A 21,510-nucleotide genomic window follows, 5' to 3' on the forward strand; every position below is an offset into this window, starting at 1 on the left:
ATTGCATTGGGTCTCCTGTACACTGCTTAGAGACAACTGCAATTAGCAGTATACAAACTGAAAAAATAAATACAGTCCCCCACTGCAAAAATATAATCTGCAATCCAGGATTTATTATAGAAAATGAAAATATGCAGTGGCCCCATGAGGTCAACCACCCTTAAATATGTGCCTGCTATTATTATGGATGGTTACTGGTAATTGAGATTTTCAGATTTTCAGAGCATGATGCCAGGAAATTAAATGTCAAATCCAAATGAGGAATCTCCAGAAGTCGTTTTCATTTCCATCATTTACCAGCAGAGAGCATCCAAAGCAAGCATTCCTAGACAGATCCTGTTCTGTAGCAGGGATCTCTCTAGGCAGTTGATCTATGCTACCCACAGCAAGACATTAATATATGAGCATACAGGAAGTAGCCTTATACACAGAGCACAGATTCATCTAGTCCAGCACTGTGTTACCAGAAATCTTTTTAACAGAAGCTGCTACGGATTGAACCAGGAACCTCCCACAAACAAAAATGAACTAGGGCTTCTCCTCCCATGAGGTATTAGATTAGTTCAGCAACAGTAATTAGTTGCCCAGTATTTTACACTGTATTGGAGACAGATGTTACATGAGACAGCAACATCAGCCAAGCACTGTTGCCAAGGATTAAAAATGATCAATTTTATGCATTTCAGAATTTGTAGCTGTGCAAGGCAAGAGATTTTTGAAGCCTTGGCTAACGCTAAAAAGCGAACTTCTACCAGCCTGGAAATACAAGCAAGTTTCTCTTCATCATCCTGGTGATGAACAGGCAACAATTTGCACTGAGGAAGGCAATTCAATGTCTTATCTGTCCTTTTCAACCAATCTTAAGATGGTTTAGTTGCAAACCAACCAACCAACCTCAGAATCCCAGGCAAACCGAAACACTAATATTGTAAACCGCCCAGTGATCCTCGGATGAAGGGCAGTAGAAATTTAAATAAAAACAATTTTAATAATAATAATAAAATGATGATAATATCCCTTTTTCAATGTGGGAACATTTATGTGAATTAAACCCCTTGACCTTGGATCAGTTCAACGCAAACATATGACAACAGGTTTAAAAAACATGATTGCAAACAATCATGCTCAGCTGCTGCTTTCACAGCATATAGCGCTTTAGTTTGCTATCACTCTGCCTGGCACTTCAAGTTGCAGTGAATATAAGCAGTATTTCATTGATACTAGACTACCCACAGCAAACATGATGGAAGCCTGGCCCTTGAAAAGGTGCAGGCCACAACATGCACCAAGCACAGTAGATCAAGTTTGGAAGAAGTGGTCACTGGGAGCATATTACAGTGTGTGTGTTTTTGTTTTAATCCAAATAATTTGTATTGGTTTTCATGTAAATACAAGAACAACATATAACTACAGTATCAACACGTTTCTATACTTGGCTTTCTATAACCTTCTGGGTATACTACAAGATGTTGGTGCACACATATAGGGGGTTTTCAGGGGCTTGCTATTATCAGGTGGGACTCTGTCAGATACCGGCAAATTCAGGTTGTGCAACTATAGCTGGTTGAGAGGTCCTGCGCAACAAACCCACTTCCCCCAAAGATTGAAATTTTGCAGTAAGGAAAGACACGGGAAAATGTGGGATAACACTTGCTTTGATGCAATGTCTTATAACCTCCCTCCAAACAAGTCAGGATGGATGCTCAATAAATTGGTCATCTGGCAGTGCCCATGTTCCACCCAAAAAAGGGTCCCACATACCTGCAGATCCCTATGCCTCACTCCTCTCGCATGCTGCTGCAAACTCATTACTGCAGTAAGATTGCTTAAGAGGATTCGTTTTAGGTGGTGGTGATGCTTAATGTTTGTAAACACCAGCCCAAATGCCTTGCACATCTACTTGGAAGTAAATGTCTCCAAGTTCAATGGGACTTCCCCTCGAATACACAGGAATGTGGTCTCAACAGCATTCAGAGCACATCACAAGCATTCGGCGCAATCAGTAAATATAGCACTGTTAAAATGCACTTCCACACTAGGTTCAGAGCTTCCATCATTCTAAAAGGCAGTCAAGTCTTACCTCTGTCTTCCATAAACTTGTAAAGCTGTTGGAGGAAATTGTCCCTCTCTTCAGGATCAAGCTCTTCCTCAGGCTGCCAAAAGAAAAGAAAAAAGGAGACACATTTTTTTTTTTTAAAAAAAGTATATGCTTTTGCCTTAATTGCAGCATCATAAGCATTTGCATACGGAGAGCCGAGTTCGACAAATTTCAGATCTGCAAAAAAACAGTATTATAAAATTGGCAAGAGGGAACTATTCACCAAAATACGTTATATGGTATCCAAGCAACTTGATAGAAAGTGTCTTGCATGTTGACGTCTGATGGAGATTTGACAGGATCTGGAGCTGCCGTTAAATGCAAGTGGTCAGTCTTCATTTTGAAGGGACCCTGATGCCTGGCCTCATCCCCAAGAGACCACTGCCCCTGAAAATATACAGGGATTGGCTTATTAACCTGAAAAGCAGCTGAAGTTAGGTCTCTATTAGAGTCACTAATCTCTGTTCAGTTTCAGCTGGAAAGTCATGGAACCACAAGCAGCATTACTTCAAATTTCAACTCACAAAGTATACCCTTCTCTCTTAGCAGAAGTGCTCTGGGTTCAGGGTTCTTTCCAGCCAACTACACCCTTCTGCAGGATTCTGTGAGCTGTCGGGAAGCAGCAGGGAGCCCTTTGCACAACAAGGGCCACGTTTCCTTCCAGACAATCTTCTGAGGGCCAGAGGCCAGCGGATGGAGGGGCCAGAATAAAAGCAAACAGAGCAAATAATGTGAATTTTACCTTTGCACAGCAGGCTGCTTTCTTCGCACACACCCCCATCTCTCCTCTATCCAGACAAGGAAGAGGAACGATCAAAGTTCAAGTGAAACAGGGCCAATAAGGGATGTGGCCCGGGAAGTGTTCCAAGGGCCAGATAAGAGGCCTGGAGGGCCACTTCCTCGCCCCTGCTTTAAGAGGCCCCAGCAGGACCACTGCCTCCTTCTCCCACCCCCAGGTTTCAACTGACAAGACACGTTCTCTGGCTACTGAACATGCTCAGTCCCCGCTGGGCTCTTCGGCCTCTGCATAGTTTAAGGTGCTTGTACTTCTGAAAACCTTGGGGTTCCTCCAAGAATGCCAATACCTCTCTCATGTTTCCACTCAATTTCTGGTGGCCGAGTTCCCTATTAAGCGATCTATGCCAAGAATGAAGCTTTCACTCCTGCAGCACGTTTGCCGACAGATTTTTAAATCTCATCCAAGCACGGGAGACACATGACTATGCTGCAGCATCACACCTCTTGCGGGACAGCTACCAATCCCAGTCTCCTTCCAAGGAACACAGGACCAGAATACATTGTTCCCACCCCGCTGTGTCCTGATAGCAACCCTGCGGTAGCAGGCGACGCTGGAAGAGGGCTGTTGGCCCAAGGTCACCAAGCAGGCTTCTAGGCTGAATGGGAACTTAAGTCTGGTCTCCCTGTTCCTAGCCCAGGATTCCAACTATATCTGAGATACATAGGTAACTCCTCTCCATAAGTGACTTTTGCATCTATCTACATGCCTTGGTGGGGGGGGGGGGGATGGACGGCAGAGAATCCCAGATCACATCATTAATGACAGAAATATTCCTGGAAAGGAGATTATTTCCATGGGGGAGTTATTCTCCCCTCTAGACAGCCTACAAACCATGATCTTGCAAACAAACATTTCTACTGACAATCATAATTATTCTTGAGCATTTATCGTGGTTCTCCTTCACTAAAGGAACTTTTCGTTCTGAACAAAAAACTAAGTTGTGTCACCCAAGTGCTTATTTGGAGAGTATTTGGGGGCTGACATTATTAGAGTCACTTAGTGTTCATATTCTTTCACTTTTTGTGGTAGGAGAGGGAAGGAAAGCCAAATATATCTATTCCACAGTGCTGCAGGGGCCATTCTGTTCAATGTTTATTTCTCAGACAGGCTCCAGTAGCATCACATGAATCCTTAAGACTTTGCAATTTCTTGTTTTCTGACAGACTGTGTGCACCAGCCTTTATGTTAAATTTTACAGCATCACAATAAAATGCTTCAGAAGTACTTCAGGAGTTAAACGCATGTGTGTCAGGTGTAACTGAGCAAAATGTTAAATATTACACCAAGGTGATCCTGTAGCAGCAAAATGGTTAAAAGTAATCTTAAGGGTTTCTTTTGTGCACACTTACTTTTACTGGGAGCAAAGTGCTGAATGGAGTTCTGAATATGCACCATTTGATTTAACCTGCTTCACATAAATGGGGATTGGACTGGAAAGGGTGAATGATGCTTGGTGTCAGGGACAGAAATTCAATCCCAAAATCCCTTAGGAGCACTGGGAAAACACCTTAGCCTTAAACCTACTAATCTGTAAACAAAGCTATAACCCCCTATAGATTCCTCTTTGGAAGCAGGACTCTTATTTTTTCATATTTGATGATTGCCAAATTCATTTAGTGATGCTATGGGATATAGTTTTAAATAAAATGGGAGTTGTTTTCCCCAAACTCATGAGCTTGACTTGCACTTTTGTGCTTCTTACATCAGCTTGGAAAAAGAAATATAACGAAAGTTCATTGCAGTTTTCTTAATTTAATTATTTAGTATTGCGGGCCATGCTCTGCATAGAATAAAATATTGAAACCTCAAACGCATAGGACAATCTTATGTGTCTACCCAAGGTTTAAGCCCCACTGTGTAGATTGGGTGTTACTCCCAAGTAACTTGGACTAAATTGCAGGCACTGTGTGCTGCTAAGGAACTTGTGGAATATTACGGGCTCTCTTGAGTAACTACAATCTTTTAGAATGGTTTTATCAGTGATAAAGGAAGTACAGCAAGTGACCCAAGTTTGATTTGTTGCCAGAGAAGTAAACAGGAGCCCTTGTTCAGGCTGCTGAGGAGCGGTTCCTCCTCCACACATATAGCCGGCACCTGCAGAAATCAACAGCCAAATCAAGTGTTGGTTTGTGCTGACCTTTAAAGCCCTAAAGGGCCTCGGTCCAGTATACCTGAAGGAGCGTCTCTACCCCCATCGTTCTGCCCGGACCCTGAGATCCAGTGCCGAGGGCCTTCTGGTGGTTCCCTCACTGCAAGAAGTCAAGTTACAGGGAATCAGGCAGAGGGCCTTCTCGGTAGTGGCGCCCGCCCTGTGGAACGCCCTCCCACCAGATGTCAAAGAGAACAACAACTATCAGACTTTTAGAAGACATCTGAAGGCAGCCCTGTCCAGGGAAGCTTTTAATGTTTAATAGACTATTGTATTTTAGTATTTTGTTGGAAGCTGCCCAGAGTGGCTGGGGAAACCCAACCAGATGGGCTGAGTATAAATAACAAATTATTATTATTATAAATACTAAGGAAGTGTTAATGGCACTGGGGAGGACCTCTCATTCCTAGTTCTGCCTTAAATATTAAAAGGGTTTTAAATGGCAAGAAAATTTAACAGAGTTTGTTATTCTTCAAAAGGAGATAAACACTGAATTTGCCTCTGGTGTGCAGTTTCTAGAACCTCCCAACCATCTTTTTTATAGGCTCAGAGGAATGTCTATATATAGTGAGAATTCTAAATATGAGTATAGAGCATTTATGCAAAACATTTATAACGGTAGCTGACGTTACCACACTGTGTCAGTATCAAGGTGTTGAAACATGCTGCAAAGGGTTTAATTAGGTTTTTGCATTCCAAATAAATAAGAGCGCCACAAATGTCTATTTTCTTTTACTGCATTATTTTATCAAAGTACTACGAAACTGCTGGAAAGAGAGTCAAGTCCATTCTGCGCAGGAAACGTTATGCGCCTTCCAACAAGGACACAGGAGTCAAATGGCTATTGTAATTATTATGCTGCAGTAGGTATAGATGTTGTCAGTCACACGGGCGCTGAATATGTTCAGCCGAAAGGAAATTTATGTTTACAAGGTTAAGGAATTTCAGAACATGAAAGTCCTGCACACTTTTGAAAGTTATCATTAAACAAACGTGTATTTTTTTGCAGACGCAGCTGTCTCCAAGCTTTGGGGAACAATCTGATCTCCCAATAAAATCCTGTAATAATATGAATAAAGAACAGTACTAAAAGCTACCAATCATCTACAGGAACCCTGGTTTCAATCTTAATCTAGGGGTTTCATCAGATTCTATGACCACCTCCACCCCACTTTCCAAACTCTTTGAACCGAATGCATGTAGTGTGTGTAAGCCCAGCTTTAGAACTGAATTTAGCAGGGAGACCGGGGTAATCCATATGGTGCCCCCTCTGGGTGTTGGGACGCCCAACTCCCTCCAGACCTATCAATCATGGTCAATGGTCAGGGATTCTGGGAGCTGGTCCAACAACACTTGGAGAACCAAAGGTTAGCCAATCCTGATCTAGGCTCTTGACTAAGGCAGATCTCCAATAACTATAAAAAGCGAGAAAAAGAGAAAACAAAAATCTGAAGAAAGTCAAAATGGCTGCTTTTGGTGTTTCTGCCTCCTCTGAGATAAACCCTCTGAACCTCTGTAGAGGTCCTTCAAGATCACGAAGGCCAGAGGACATGGTCCCCATTTTTGGAAACACCAGAGGATCCAAGGGGTACAATGTCTGAGGAAAGAAAGTGCCTTCTGCTAATTTACTGAGTTGCATAGTTTTACTGAAATCAGCTCCTCACCTGCTGGGGAATGGGATAGGTATGGATCTGAGCTAAGTGAAAAAGAGCAAGAGAATAATAACTGGAATAGCTTTCAACCTGATAAAATCTCAATACAAAAGCTTTCAATTGTAACTCAAGAGCAACTCATTAAAGCTCAGGATTAACAAACAGTATTTTGGGACAACTGCAAAAAAAGAACCTGATCACCTGGATAATGGTACCTTGATGCACTGTTGCACATGGAGGTAATAACAAAGCCAGAAACCAGGCTTTGGGAAGAAGAATGGCAAAGCCACATCACACGCACCATTTCTACAAGTCGCTTCAGATAAATTGCCAACTTGCTACAAGGGCTAGGAAGACATTTCCTGGGTCGAAACTCAGTACTTGAATGGTTCAAGGGACTTATAGTATTGTCAGGGGGAAAAATCAGAGGATAAATAAATATGTAAGAATAAGAATAGTTGACGTATTAACATATCCATGTGGGAAAGGGTTAGTACAGGGGCAGGCAACCTAAGGCCCATGGGCCACAAGTGGCCCACGGGGGTCGTTTAAGCGGCCCATGAGCCGCCCCCAGAGCTGCCCATTCAGTGAGTCCCTGCGTGCTGTGCTAAACAAGCGCAGCGCAGGGACTTGCTTTCCTGGTGTCGGAAATCACATCTGCGCATGCTCAGATGCAGAAAATCACATCTGCACAGGTGCAGGAAATCGCGGCCGTGCAATCCGGCCCACGGAGGGATCTCCACTGGAGTTAACCAGCCCTGGCGAGGTAAACCTTGCTGACCCCTGGGGTAGTATGTTGCAATGGGGGAACTGGTTTCTTTTCACTGACCGAGTTCTGGGTTCAAATTCCTACACAGGTACAGTGAAAACTGCATGCAGAAAAGGGGAGGCACAACACTAAGCTGCACACCAAGCACTGCTGAGGCTACGCAGGCGCCGTACATTTCAATAGGGCATGGGTTTGAGCCTCAAACAATCTCCACTGGAGCAAGTGAAGCCGTGACTGGTGGATTGGACCCAGCGTAGCCTTTATCCAGAGGTGGCTTACCAGTCCCAAGGCCCATTCCACTGCCAGAACTGCAAGAAAAACCACCAGGTGACAAAATCGCAGCACAAAAGCAGGTTTATAAAAAATCACAGCCCGTTTCGAACAGAACTCCACCCCAGTTATTTTAAATATTACATTATTTTAAATGTAAAAGATTTTACATAGCAGGAAGAGAAGCCGGATGACATGCCCCTTCTTAGAACTGCATTTTACTTCTGAATCAAACCACTAAAGAAAAAACCTGACATAATAACATAATATGCTTGAATATTTCCTTGTGGGGGGACTGGGGGGGAGGAGGAGGAGGAGGAAAGGACTGGACTAGGTTTTAAGGAGATACATTTATAACACTTTGACTTAATGATCCAGTAAGAATGATTTCTGCTGACAATATAAAAAGCAAATGCCAGTGTTCCACCAGCCAGACTGATCTCCATATCTTCACTTTTATATAAAGGTTCTCTCCTGCCACATGAAACAATAGATTCTGCATTTCCCCCCCTATGCTAATCTCTCTTTCTGGTGTACTTTACCTTCCAGTCTCTACCAACATTTTAATTCCAAGTTAGGTTTAAAAAGAAATGCACAGGAATGCAGTTTTTATTTAAAAAAAGAAAAAACAAAGCTCCCCCCTCCCTCCTCTTTTGTTTGAAAGGCAGAAGCTCTTTAGGAGCCAAGTATCAGTTGTAAGCAACCACATATAAAAATATTACCCAGAGGTTAAAAGAAGGGGGATCGCCCTTCATTCACTTACCTGCGACAACGGTGTATTTACAAATGCTAACACACACAGTCACACACAAAAAAAACCCTAGCGCAGATTGCAACAGTTCACACCCTGCAAAATGTGGCCTATTCACTCTGTATAACAACATGAGGGAGGGGGAGGGGGGAGGAGGAGAGAGAATCCACATTCCACAAACGATCAAGCCCTTACACTTTGCTCAGTATTAAGGCATGTTTGCATGGAAAGTGACTCCATTTTGTTTAAAAAGCCATTCTTTTTCCTGGCACAGGAACAAAAAATATCTATACATGCATTTTTTAATTATTTTATTTTGCAAGGGGGGGAGAGGGGGAGGGAAAAAAAGAGGATTACATGCATGGCCACATGCATTGCTGAAGAGATCAGAAAACTTAAAAAAAAGAAAAGTAAACCCCACCCCTCACCAAAAAAAGAAAAGGAAGAAAAAGCCACCCCCACCCACAGGGGCCGAAATGGATTAATGCTACACCTACTGAACGCGCGAGGAGTCCTTACCCGGGTGCTGCGTTTTCCTCCCAAGTGCAAACTGTGGGTTGTTTTTTTAATATATATATATTTATTTGCTTTTTCTACCTAATCTGCTCGCGGTGCCTCGCTGTACTTCAGCCTAACTTGCAAATATTTGCGTCCCTTTCTCTCGCTGCACCGAAGCCGCCGCCGCCGCTCTGCAGCATTGCTCCTCACATCCTCTCCCCCGGTCCGTTCAAATAAATAGGTAAATAAATAGATAAATAAATAGGTAAATGCAAGGAAAGGGAGGAATCGGACATTACATGAGAGGAGGAGGAGGAGGAGAAGAAAGGAGACAGCCCATTTCAAAGCATCTGGTAAGCCTCCCCGGGCAGCCTGCCAAAAGCCTCGGCTCAATCGTCCCCTCGCCCCCGAGCATGCGCACTCGCAGCCAACAGTGCGTCGCCATGGCAACCCCGCAGGCAGCCTCGAAGCATGAACAGCCATTCTGTTTGCAGCCTCGCAAGGCCGCAGACGACGAGGGGGAAGCGAAAGGGAAACACGGCCGCGTCGCCGCGCTTTCAGCCCGGCCAAGTTTCCTCCTCGTCCAACAGGCTCAAGAGCCGGTTCCCCCCCCCCCGGTGTTAGGGAGCAAGGGGGGGGGGATTCGCAAAGTCCACATTGCCTATCCTAAATTAAAAACCCCTCACAAAGCCATTAAAAAGCAAACAAACCACCACCACTCTCACCCCGTGCTTGGATTTAAAACAAACGCACACCCAAAAGCATGTAACTGCAGGATTGTGGCCAGGCGAAGTAAAACAAGCTCTTCCTCAGGGGCGGTGCAATGCTTTGCCGCTGCTTCCCTAGGAAAAAACGATGCACTGAGGGCTCTCGGCATTTGCTAACTTTTTTAAAGAAAAGAACTTAAATCGAGAAATTAAGAAGTACCTGAGAGTTTTCTTAAGCACACCCAATGAACCTCTGGGGCTTCTCTTGCCTTAAACAAAGACAAATGGGGTTAGGCCCCCAAAGGGCGCGACAGTGCTTGCCTGCCATGTGCTTTTAAAAAGGACCACCAAGGATGGGGCATGGAAGAACGCTGTGAATAATGGGTCTCACAAACCATTGTTTCCTCTGAAATACAGTGGTACCTCGGGTTACAGACACTTCAGGTTACAGATGCTTCAGGTTACAGACTCCGCTAGCCCAGAAATAGTACCTTGGGTTAAGAACTTTGCTTCAGGATGAGAACAGAAATCGTGCAGCGGCTGCACAGTGGCAGTGGGAAGCCCCATTAGCTAAAGTGGAACTTCAGGTTAAGAACAGTTTCAGGTTAAGAACGGACCTACGGAACGAATTAAGTACTTAACCCGAGGTGCCACTGTAGTCCCCACTCCCCCATCCACAAAAGGCAGTCAGGCCAGGGATTCGGGCTGCGAACCTGTGTTTATAAACTGGGCTCACTCCTATGCCAGATGTGCCCATTTGTAGCAGGTGAAGCCACCCACGCTGCTCACTCTCCAAACTGCCTCCTCAGAAATCCCGCTCCAGGCTTGAAGCCCTAAAAGCAGGACCCACAAGCTACAGAAAAAGACTGGAGAATGAATGGGTTGCTCTCCAGATGCAGCTGGACTTCCATCTCCCATCAACCTCAATAAGCATGGCCAATGGTTGGGGTCCAAGAATGTTTCCCACTGCTTCCTGCTGCTATCCCAGATTGTTATATATCCCATAGACTGTACCCGGGACAGGTGACGCTGCTGATCCCTTATTTTCAAATCTGAAAGTTGACAACTATGGTCACAGGTTCCCCATCACTGTTATAGGAAGAGACCCAAGAGAGCAGTAGAACAACCATCAAGAGAGACACTTGATTGGCAAGCAGAATGAAGCCTTAATTTGTTCTTCCAGTTTTTATTAAAACCACTTAATGCCCTTAATGGTCTCTAACGTGCTACTGGAAGGATTTTTTAAATTTTGTTTCGACTACAGCAGACCAACATGGCTACCTATCTGTAACTATTTCTAAGGAGTGTGCAATGAGGTTGCAAGAGGAATAAAAGTTAAGATTAACCAAGGAGCCAGGAAAGCTTTAATAAAGAAATAATCGTTAATGGGGGGAGGAAGAGGAGCAGGCCTGTTTGACTTCAGCCAGGAGTATATTTCACAGACTGACTATCCAAAGGGAAACCAGCTTGCTAAAGGCTCTCTTCATGAATGCACAGGTAACACTGAACGTGCTGAGATGCCCAAAACTGGTCTTTTCAAAGAGAAAAACCAACATGGCTACATTAGTAGGCAGTCCCCTCTTTCAGTATTTACGTTCTCTGATAAAGCAGACGGTGCCCCACAAACCGAAGGCGTTAACACAGCAGAAGCATAAATGGTTCGTTTCCCTACAAGGCCTGGCCTCTGGCATCCTGCCAGAGAGATCCAATATAGCAAATGGTGCTCCTGTTTTCAGATGAACTTCAGATGCTGTTGGATCCCAACCCTCGTTGACTCAAGTCATCATGGCCAACAGTCAGAGGTGATGGGAACTGAGGTCCAGCAACATTTGGAGGGCCACAAAATCCCCATCCGTTCTAGGACTTTGTAGCTGGTTAACATCCAGTTTAGACTATTCACAACTCGGTGTGCATGCGTGCTACCTTTAAAGACGCCCCAGAAACTGCAGTTGGTTCAAAACAGAGGCATTAGGGATCTTGGCAGAGAATTTGATCATTTTATGACAGTGCTTTAGAAGTAACTTTCATAGTCTTGGCACATTTTTTTTTAAAAAAAAATCGCATTTTACATTCCAGGAATGAAGCTTCTATTAAGCCAGAAAGTGTTATTTTGTAAAGAAGGGAGAAGACTGCATAGCATTACAGGAATGTGAATGAGGTGTTTCATCTCTTGCTTTATCCTGCAAAAAACGAATAAGGCTCACCTCTCAATAAGTTTATTTTCATGATTGTAATATATAGTGTTCCTTTTGTAAACTAATTTTATCATCAGGATGGTCTCCCAGGTTTTCCTCACACATTCTATCAGTGTTGGAAGATTTTTATTTTCCCCACTGCTAAGCTATACAAAGCTTTGCTGCTATCAGAACAGTTATTTACCAATTAGAGATTGTTGTTTATAACTTCAGACCAAGGCATGCATATGAGAGCAGTTTTTGAATTCCTCGAAAGTGTATAATCAATGCTTAATTTTCAAAATTGTTGCCCCCAGAGTCTTTATTTTTATGCAGTTCCAAAATATTTCTGTCTTTGTATTTTTACAACCCCCACAATGTGTATTTTGACTATATTTTGCTCAGGCTATAATGAGTAAGATACTATTGAACGAGTGTCTTGAAATAGTTTTATTTCAGATTAACACTTAGTAGTGTTGTTGGGATATTTTTGAACATCCAGACCTATTCTACTTGGGACTAAGTTAACAAGTCCAATTGTTCTCTCTTTTAAAAGTAATTTCTATTAAAGATTTTCTTTGATTACAAAAGCACATGCATTGCCTTTATTTAATTGTTTTCTTTTAAACTGGGAAAGTGTTAAATATATTTTGCAATTTCCTTATTTTTACCAGATTGTAATAGAATTCCATCCATAAATGTCCCACTGTATATCTAATGGTGGTCACCTTTGAATTAAGGCTGTTGCCACCTGTTCATAGGAGAAAATATGCTCTTGTTCAAGCCAACAACTAAGGTTTAACAGGTTATTCCAAATAGTCAGGTCAATAGTTTGCTATACTTGGTTATTGGTCATTTTTTTAAAATTGTGGTTAACTGAGACAGAGTTTGAGTAAATTTTTGCAAACAAGCAAGGTGATAACGGGCAACCTTAATGTGCTCCTTGCTGCACATAAATAAATGTAGATAAATGATTATTGATAAACACTTTGACAGTAGGTCTTTGGTATAATAAATCTATCCAGGTTTTGAACTTTCCTCCCATATTAGTTTACTGTAAACTCTTCGTAGGGAAGGCCAGTCTACCCTATCAAAAGCCCTTTTTGTGCCTAAAAAACCCTGGATTATTGTTTGTTGATGTTTGTGATTGCATGGTTAATTTGCTTTTTGACATTATGCTGTAATTTCCTGTTTTATTAACCTGTTTGATCCTGTTTTACATATTTGTAGAGTATGTTGTTTATTTGCTTTGCAATTAGGAAGGACCCTATGTTAACAACTTGATTTAGCAGAGAAATCAGTCTGTATGGCTGAGGTACCATAGGATCTTTGTTATGTTTTGGTATAACTTTCACTATTGCTTCAGACCACAACCTTGGTAGTAATTGTTAAGTGCAAATACAGTGGTACCTCTGGTTGTGAACGGGATCCGTTCCTGAGCCCCGTTCGCAACATGAGCAGAACGCAACCCGCAGTGGCGTGCCTGCGCATGCGCAAGCGGCAAAACCTGGAAGTAACCCTTCCTGAAAAAATGTATCATGAAGCAAACGTAACATGAGGTATGACTGTATCATTTTTCTATAGTACTATATGATTTATACAAACGATTTGTATAATTCACTGGCATCTATGTTTATATCTGTGTTCTTAACTTTGGGTGTGCGGTAATATTAGTTCTTGTTGTATTTATGCAGCTACTTTGTATCTTTTATCATATATTTACATTGTTGTTGTTGTTTTGTTTACTGTAAACCACAGAGAGACCTTTGTTATGGGACAGCATACAAATGACAGAAACAAGCAACTAATAAATCACCTGTTGCACTGCAGCCAGGAGGAGGCAAACAGGTATATTGTTGCCCTCCTACCTCAAAAAAGAGTGAGACAATTCAACAGATTAAACTTAATTTATACCCAAAGAACAGTGAGGGCCATAATTTCCGACAAGAATGGTTCCAGAAATATGAATGGTTATGGAGTATTATCTATCAGCTAATGTATGGTATAGCTTTCTGCTATGCTTGCTGAAAACTCCAACCAAATATGTTCAAACAATGTGTCTTAATTTAAGAGGTCTGAAGGACTGGAAAAAAGCACTTGGAAGTATTTTAGCAATGTCTATGCAGCACGAAAAAGAACACTTTGGTATCCCCCTGTTAACTGCATCCTTAACATTGTTTTCCTTCTGAAACAAAAATACGCCATCGAAATAAGAAGAAGAAGAAGAAGAAGAAGTCCGGTAGCACCTTACAGACCAACTAAGTTTGTTCTGGTATAAGCTTTCGTGTCTGTATGCTGCTACTGGACAATTTTTTATTTCGACTGTGTCAGGCCAACACAGCTACCAACCTGAATCTAAAAACATGCCGGTCATTTAATTCCTGGTGTTCATACTACATTTTATTTTAACCTAACCTCTGGGCACACTCCGGGCCCAGCCCTCCCATACTTTCCAACAGTGAGTGCGGGGACTGTCTAGCACTATGCCTCTGCTCTCAAATTCCCCATCTAGAAATATGGCTGCCCAAGTTAACAAAGGTTGACTACAGGGTTGCTGCACAGGCCCTGCTTCAGGGCCCAATTATGTAGCGCTGGATTTAATCTAAACAGCAATAGGGCCAGATTACCTGAAAAATCACCTCCTCTCGCATCTCTCTCTCCAAACCTTAAGAGAGAAGTGAAGAGAGGGAGGTGGCTGCAGACCTTCTCAGTACTGGTACCGTTATGAAATCACTTTCCAAGGGAAGCTCACCTGACGTCTTCTTATACCCACAGAGGCCTTCCTTGGCACCTGCAGAGTGTTCCCTCCCTGCTTAAATTAGACTTGAAAGAAGCATTTATTGTTGCCCATAGAAAAGGTTCTGGTGTGTGCTTGATATCCACAATGGTTTCTCTGGGTTGCAAATGTGCCCACAGGCCCCAAAAGGTTGGTGACCCCCATGATAACTATTCCATTTACTCCACCAGTCAGCTCCTCCACTGCACTTTTCAAAAAATCAGAGGGGGTGTGAGGAGAGATCTCTCAATGAAAACTTTTTTCTTTTTGCTTGCATCTTTCTATCTCATTCATCCTGAACTGCTGTGTGCTGCTGTTTTGTAACTCCGATATTGCTTGTCTTGTAGTTTTATTTTAGGATCTAAACATTGTGCACTGTATTCCTTTTAATTGTATTTTTTTTGTAACCCACCCTGGGACCCTGTGGTGAAGAGTGGGCTAAAAGTATGTACAAAAAATAAGGGAAATAAAAAAAATCTGTGAAAAGGAGATCAAGAACACAGTGGTACATTTAAGTTGCATATACACAATAAATTTAAAGTATTTCCCTCCCATCTAAGAACCATCCCTCTTAAAATATAGTTCCCATAATTCTTTTTTTGGGGGGGGAGAATGTGCTTTAAATGTATTGTGTGGATGCAGCCTTAAAGAGCTCTTCTAAGCCATGGTATAAGAGCAACATTATGATTTGCTGGGGGGAAAACCCAAGCAGCTTTATTTGAAGATGCCAAGTCCACTCTTCATGGATTCAGAAAGAAAGAGTTAGAGGAACTCAAGTCTACCCTGAAGTTTATACCTTCAGTATACCCTGAAGATTGATTCCTTCACTGCTGGAAAGAGTACTGAGAGAAACCACAATTGCTTGGAGTCCTGAGGCTTCATCACCGATGGTTGGGATAGGCGATAATGTAAATATAACCACATAAAATTAAGAGGAACAATAGCTATAACTGGTGAAGTGGGGGACAGCTGATTCTGAACTTGAGTATGAAAATGCCTACCTCCTTCTTGAAGCACAATGACTCTTGAGCATATCAGGATAGAAATTCTGCCTCAATTGTCTGCAATATTTGTATTTTAGCTCTTCAGACTACACGTATTTTAAATTAATGTGAAAATAATCTGCATCTCGTCTGCAGTAACTTCAATGATGCACAGCTGAGAGTTAGTTAAGTAGCCTTCAAGTGTTATAATGCTGTCCCAAACTAAAATGAGGTTCAACTAAAAAGCCACAGACATCTCCTAGGATTCCACCCGGTTGGAAGATTCAGGAAAGACAAAGAAAGTACATTGTGCATTGTAAAACTATGGAATTCGTTCCCACAGTAATGACCAACTTTGATGGTTTTAAAAGATTAGCCAAATTCATGGGTCAGGCTGCCAAAGACTACTTGCCGCAATGGCTCTGTAGCTGCGGATCATGAGAGAGTGCTGTTTCACTCAGGTCCTGCTTTCAGACTTCACGTAGGGATCGAGGTGGCCATTGTCAGAAAAGGATGCTAGACTAGATGAACCATTGGCCTGATCCAGTAGGCTATTCTTATGTACCATCATTATTACACGCAGAAGAAACATCAAAAGTCTATCTCCACCCCCACCCCCATCCTGTTGCCATTGTCTACTACCTATAACACAGGGGTGGCCAACTCCCAAGAGACTGCGATCTAGTGACAGAATTAAAAACTGGCAGTGATCTGGGGTGTTGAGGTCGAAGTTGTTGAGCTTTTTTTAGGGAGCCAAAGTACTTGAGCTTCTTCAGGGAGGGGGACCCAGTGATCTACCACAGATGTCCAATGATCTACCAGTAGATCATGATTGACCTGTTGGAAGTGCCTGCTATAACACACTCATGCATTTTCCACCTGGTTCTGCATCCAAGGAGCACAAAATAATGCAACTAATAAGAAAATTATGTGCAGGATAATATTAATATGTCACAGGAAAAACCATGCTTCAGTGTTGCTCACTCAAAATGGCCTTCAGTGTTTTTTTTAAAGCATTTTTAATTTCCTGAAATTAGTAACTCTCTGAAATTAATATTTTCAAGCCTAGTATTTAGCAAAATGTGCTACATTAATGTTCCTATGGAAAGTAACCTGGAAAGAAATTGCTCAAAGTAACAAATGGATTCCTCTTTCACACGAATATGTTAAAAAGCTAAGAACATTCTACAGTTTCCAGTTGCAGTGGGGACACCATCCAAAGATGGACTGAAATCTTCCCCTGCTACTCTCTCTGCATCTCTCGCACATGATCAAATAGGGTATTATTTGCTTTTTATTCCTGCTAGCTAGGCAGCACTTACTCCCCAAAACAGTTTTGGGTCAGGGAGAAGTCACACACCTCACAGCTCTTAAAAGACAGAAACAGCCAGCCACCAGAAGGAGACATGCTTCTTAGAGTAGGGGCATAGGATTGGGGAGCTTTCACTGGCTCCTTCCACTGTGTCACCAGCCATCCTGTAGCTCCGTCTAGGAGCAAACGCAGCAGAAAATGTTGGTATTTGATTCCATTTAAGTGTCTATAGCTGGAATAGGAAACTTGTGGTCCTCCAGATGTTGCTAGACTGTAAATCCCTTATCTCTGACAACTGGCCACGCTAGCTGTCACATCTGGAGGACCACAGGATCAATCTGTAGGATCAAGCTATTTTTTTTCTTGAAATTATTTTCAAACATGACATTTGAGGAGCTCTGTTATATGTGGAGCATATTAAGTTACACGTGTGTACAAAGGAAAGCCAACCCACTCACCACTACTTCTTCCTCCTTATGTTCTCTTTTGTCTTCCTCTTCATCACTCCCAGGCTCACCGCCATCTTCTTCATCACTGCTGGAGGATTCCAAGATTTCCCGCATATCCATCTTCCAATTTGAAGGTATAACTTTCAGACTGAAGAAGGAGCTCGCCTCTTGTAACCCTTCGGAGGAAAACGTCCCGTGCTTACTCATTCAAGGTACTAAGAATCAAAACTGCATTATTACCAATTGGCGCTATCCTTGCTCCTTTTTCAGCCATACGTTAAGGTCACAAATTCAATATTGGGTTATCAAGAGGAAGGTGAGAAACTAATGCCAAAATAAAATAATAAAATAAAGGGGCACTTCCTAGGGGCATATACCAAATTAAGACATGATTACCTTTCGAACAACTAGCACAGAATTCACAACCTTCATTTATGTGTAAATTCTTCAGTTCCTACAATGTGGAATATTTAACCCTCAGCATTCCTTTAATCATCTTGATGTTTACAAGGCTTAGTTAAAACACAACCAAAGCTCTTACACCATAATGCGGGTTTATGGTTATTCCAGACTAGAAGAACATATTCCACAGCATATAAAGCTGCCTCAAATGAAGATTGACTATTGGTTCAGTAGAAGAAGAAGAGTTTGGATTTGATATCCCGCCTTTCACTCCCTTTAAGGAGTCTCAAAGTGGCTTACATTCTCCTTTTCCCTTCCTCCCCCACAACACACACTCTGTGAGGTGAGTGGGGCTGAGAGACTTCAAAGAAGTGTGACTGGCCCAAGGTCACCCAGCAGCTGCATGTGGAGGAGCGGAGACGCGAACCCGGTTCCCCAGATTACGAGACTACCGCTCTTAACCACTACACCACACTGGCTCTCAGTATTGCCGATTCTGAATGGCAGCATTCCTCCATGATTTGGGGTGCAGATCTTTTCAAGGCCCAAAATGAAGATTCTTTCAGCTAGAGATACTAGAGATTGAAATTAGGACTTTCTACATGTAGCAAGTGAGCTCTGCCACTAAGCCATAGCCTTCCTAACCAGATGGAATCAACTCTCCACTGACTTTCCCCCGCCAAGAGCAGGATTTGTCCTCCCCGCATCACACATCAACTAAAATGTGGGAATAGTTACACCAATACTTGACAGTACCCTGGACCTCAAAGCTAATACTAGTATGTTTGTCCTTGGAGTTCCAAAAGCCTGTCATATTCTTGAGAGCATCCAATTGTGTCACTGTACAAACTTGGCTCGCATGCATATAGATACATACATCTCTGCCCTATAAGCCCCTACAGTATTTTTACACTTCTGATTTCACTCATAACTTGCCGCTTTCAATATATGACATCCAAGATGTCAATACACCCTAAATCTAGGCATTTGTTACCAGGGTATCTACTGGTAATACTAGCCTAACATCTTAAATAATGCTCACCTTCTGCCAAGTGTCAAACTATTAGTATCCCACTATAACATTCATTATCCTAGAAGTATAATGTTCTGAAATTGCAAACTAAGTACCCATGATAACCAGAAAATTGGACAGTGGTACCTCGGTTCTCGAATGCAATCCATTCTGGAAGACAGTTCAAGTTCTGAAACGTTTGAAAACTGAGGCGCAAAGGGCTGTTTGCAAATTCAGCTGAGAAAATTGAAAAACAGACAGTGGAAGCCGTTCGACTTATGAGCTGAGTTCGAAAACGGAAGCATTTAATTCCAGGTTTTCAGTGTTCGGGTTCCGAAATGTTCGTCAACGGAGATGTTCGAGAGCCAAGGTACCACTGTATATTGCTTGACAGGGAAGTTTCCTTTAGAAAATCTACTGCCAGAATAGCCACATTCCTGCATTTTCCTTTCCAGCTGTTTCAATGTGGGCTGGAAACAGAAATATATGCAGCCTAACTCTTATGGCCAGATTTATGGGCTCTGCTGCTCACACCCAGGTGTGCCACAAATCCTTGATTCTTGGGACACTTCTGCTGCACACTGACCACCAAATAGCCACATGGACATTTCCATTCTTTTAGGAATTCTGCTCCTTGCAATCTATATGAACTGCCTAAAACACTTAGAGGCTGAGACCCTATCTGCCTGCAGACTGTCTCGCCAGAGTGGTGCATGCTCTGGTTATCTCCTGCTTGGACTACTGCAATGCGCTCTATGTGGGGCTACCTTTGAAGGTGAACCGGAAACTACAACTAATCCAGAATGCGGCAGCTAGACTGGTGACTGGGAGCGGCCGCCGAGACCATATAACACCGGTCTTGAAAGACCTACATTGGCTCCCAGTACGTTTCCGAGCACATTTCAAAGTGTTGGTGCTGACCTTTAAAGCCCTAAATGGCCTCGGTCCAGTATATCTGAAGGAGCGTCTCCACCCCCATCATTCTGCCCGGACACTGAGGTCCCGCTCCGAGGGCCTTCTGGCGGTTCCCTCACTGTGAGAGGCAAAGTTACAGGGAACCAGGCAGAGGGCCTTCTCGGTAGTGGCGCCCGCCCTGTGGAACGCCCTCCCATCAGATGTCAAAGCGATAAACAACTACCTGACATTCAGAAGACATCTGAAGGCAGCCCTGTTCAGGGAAGTTTTTAATATGTGACATTTTAGTGTATTTTTCATCTTTGTTGGAAGCCGCCCAGAGTGCCTGGGGAAACCCAGCCAGATGGGTGGGGTACAAATAATAAATTATTATTATTAATTATTATTATTATTATTATTATTATTATTATTATTATTATTATTATGTGCTTCATTATCCTTAATAGAACCTACCTACAGATTAGATGCAAACAACTTTTAATAAAACAGACATGGCTCATTATCAAGGAAAGCAGCTGTGAGTGGGGACAGATAAGCAGCGTCAGGTGGGAGGAGCTGCAACTATGCTTTTTGTTCTCACAACACACATGCTTCCTGACATCCGTTTCCCCCTTGCCAACACACCAGAGAAAGGCTGCTGGGCAAGAGGAATAAAAAGGGGAAAGTAGCAAGTGGAGAAAGTATTAAACACCTGCCCCTCACTGCTTCAGCCCTTCAGATGTCTCCCTACCCAGGCTGATTTCCATGTCAGAAATTGTCTGTTAGTGTATGCACGTTTGTATGTCATTAAACCCACAGGGACGTGGGTGGTGCTGTGGGTTAAACCACAGAGCCTTGGGCTTGCCGATCGGAAGGTCGGCAGTTCGAATCCCCGTGACAGGGTGAGCTCCCGTTGCTCGGTCCCAGCTCCTGCCAACCTAGCAGTTCGAAAGCACGTCAAAGCACAAGTAGATCAATAGGAAGGTAAACGGCGTTTCCGTGCACAGCTCTGGTTTCGCTAGAAGCGGCTTAGTCATGCTGGCCACATGACCTGGAAGCTGTCTGTGGACAAACACTGGCTCCCTCGGCAAGATGAGCACTGCAACCCCAGAGTCGTTCGCGACTGGACTTAACTGTCAGGGGTCCTTTACCTTTAAACCCATAATCAATAACCTGTACTTTGTGGACAGGCCTGCCTACTGATCTTTTCCCCTCCCTTCTGCAAGTGAATTACCAGTTTATGTTCCATTTCTATGCTTGTACAAGTCTATTGTCCACGTAACACTGGATGGACCTGCCCGGGACCATGTGGATTCCGTCTCTATGACTAGTTGCATAACTATAATTGCATAACTAATTTGCTTTCGTAAACAGTAACTTTTGAAATTTACCTTTTCTAGAAGACAACTCGGATTTTGTAACGTTTAGGATGTCTAATTCCTCAATGTCCTTTCTTGCTACTGAATAACTGCAAAAGAATTGTTTAATTGGATTAAATATGCCACATTCATTTTCCCGAAGCTTCTCATTTTAAAAAAGTATACCTCTGTGTATACAGTACTCTGTCTTTGATACCATGAATTTGCACCAATCTTCATTTTTAAACAGCTGAACAGGTTATCCCAATGCTTAAATTTACTAAAGTTAACCTATGGGCAGGGACCACCCATCTATATGAAGATGTTTCTGCATGAATTAATGCGGGTGATGCAGTGCTTCTGTCAGATTAATCTGAAATACATGCCATACTCCTGTATGGCTCTCTCGCACCACTAATTAATGAGTTATGGGGATACATATTATAGTTGCAAGCCT

The 21,510-nt window shown here is 42.8% G+C and overlaps 1 protein-coding gene across 6 annotated transcripts in view; it reads right to left on the reverse strand.

Annotated features, from left to right (window-relative positions):
• The window catches only part of ARID4A (AT-rich interaction domain 4A), a 62,048-nt gene that overhangs the window by 18,784 nt on the left and 21,754 nt on the right, over nt 1–21,510 (reverse strand). For all 6 annotated transcript variants that reach the window (XM_083433924.1, XM_083433919.1, XM_083433921.1 and 3 more), the window contains 3 exons: nt 21,087–21,163; nt 17,397–17,563; nt 2,081–2,153 (listed from right to left, as the gene is read on the reverse strand). In XM_083433924.1, the coding sequence (XP_083290050.1) occupies nt 2,081–2,153; nt 17,397–17,563; nt 21,087–21,163 (317 nt within the window). The remainder of the gene's footprint in view (nt 1–2,080; nt 2,154–17,396; nt 17,564–21,086; nt 21,164–21,510) is intronic.

Source organism: Podarcis tiliguerta (genome assembly GCF_965153285.1).
Source record: "Podarcis tiliguerta genome assembly, chromosome: 1".
NCBI lineage: Eukaryota > Metazoa > Chordata > Lepidosauria > Squamata > Lacertidae > Podarcis > Podarcis tiliguerta.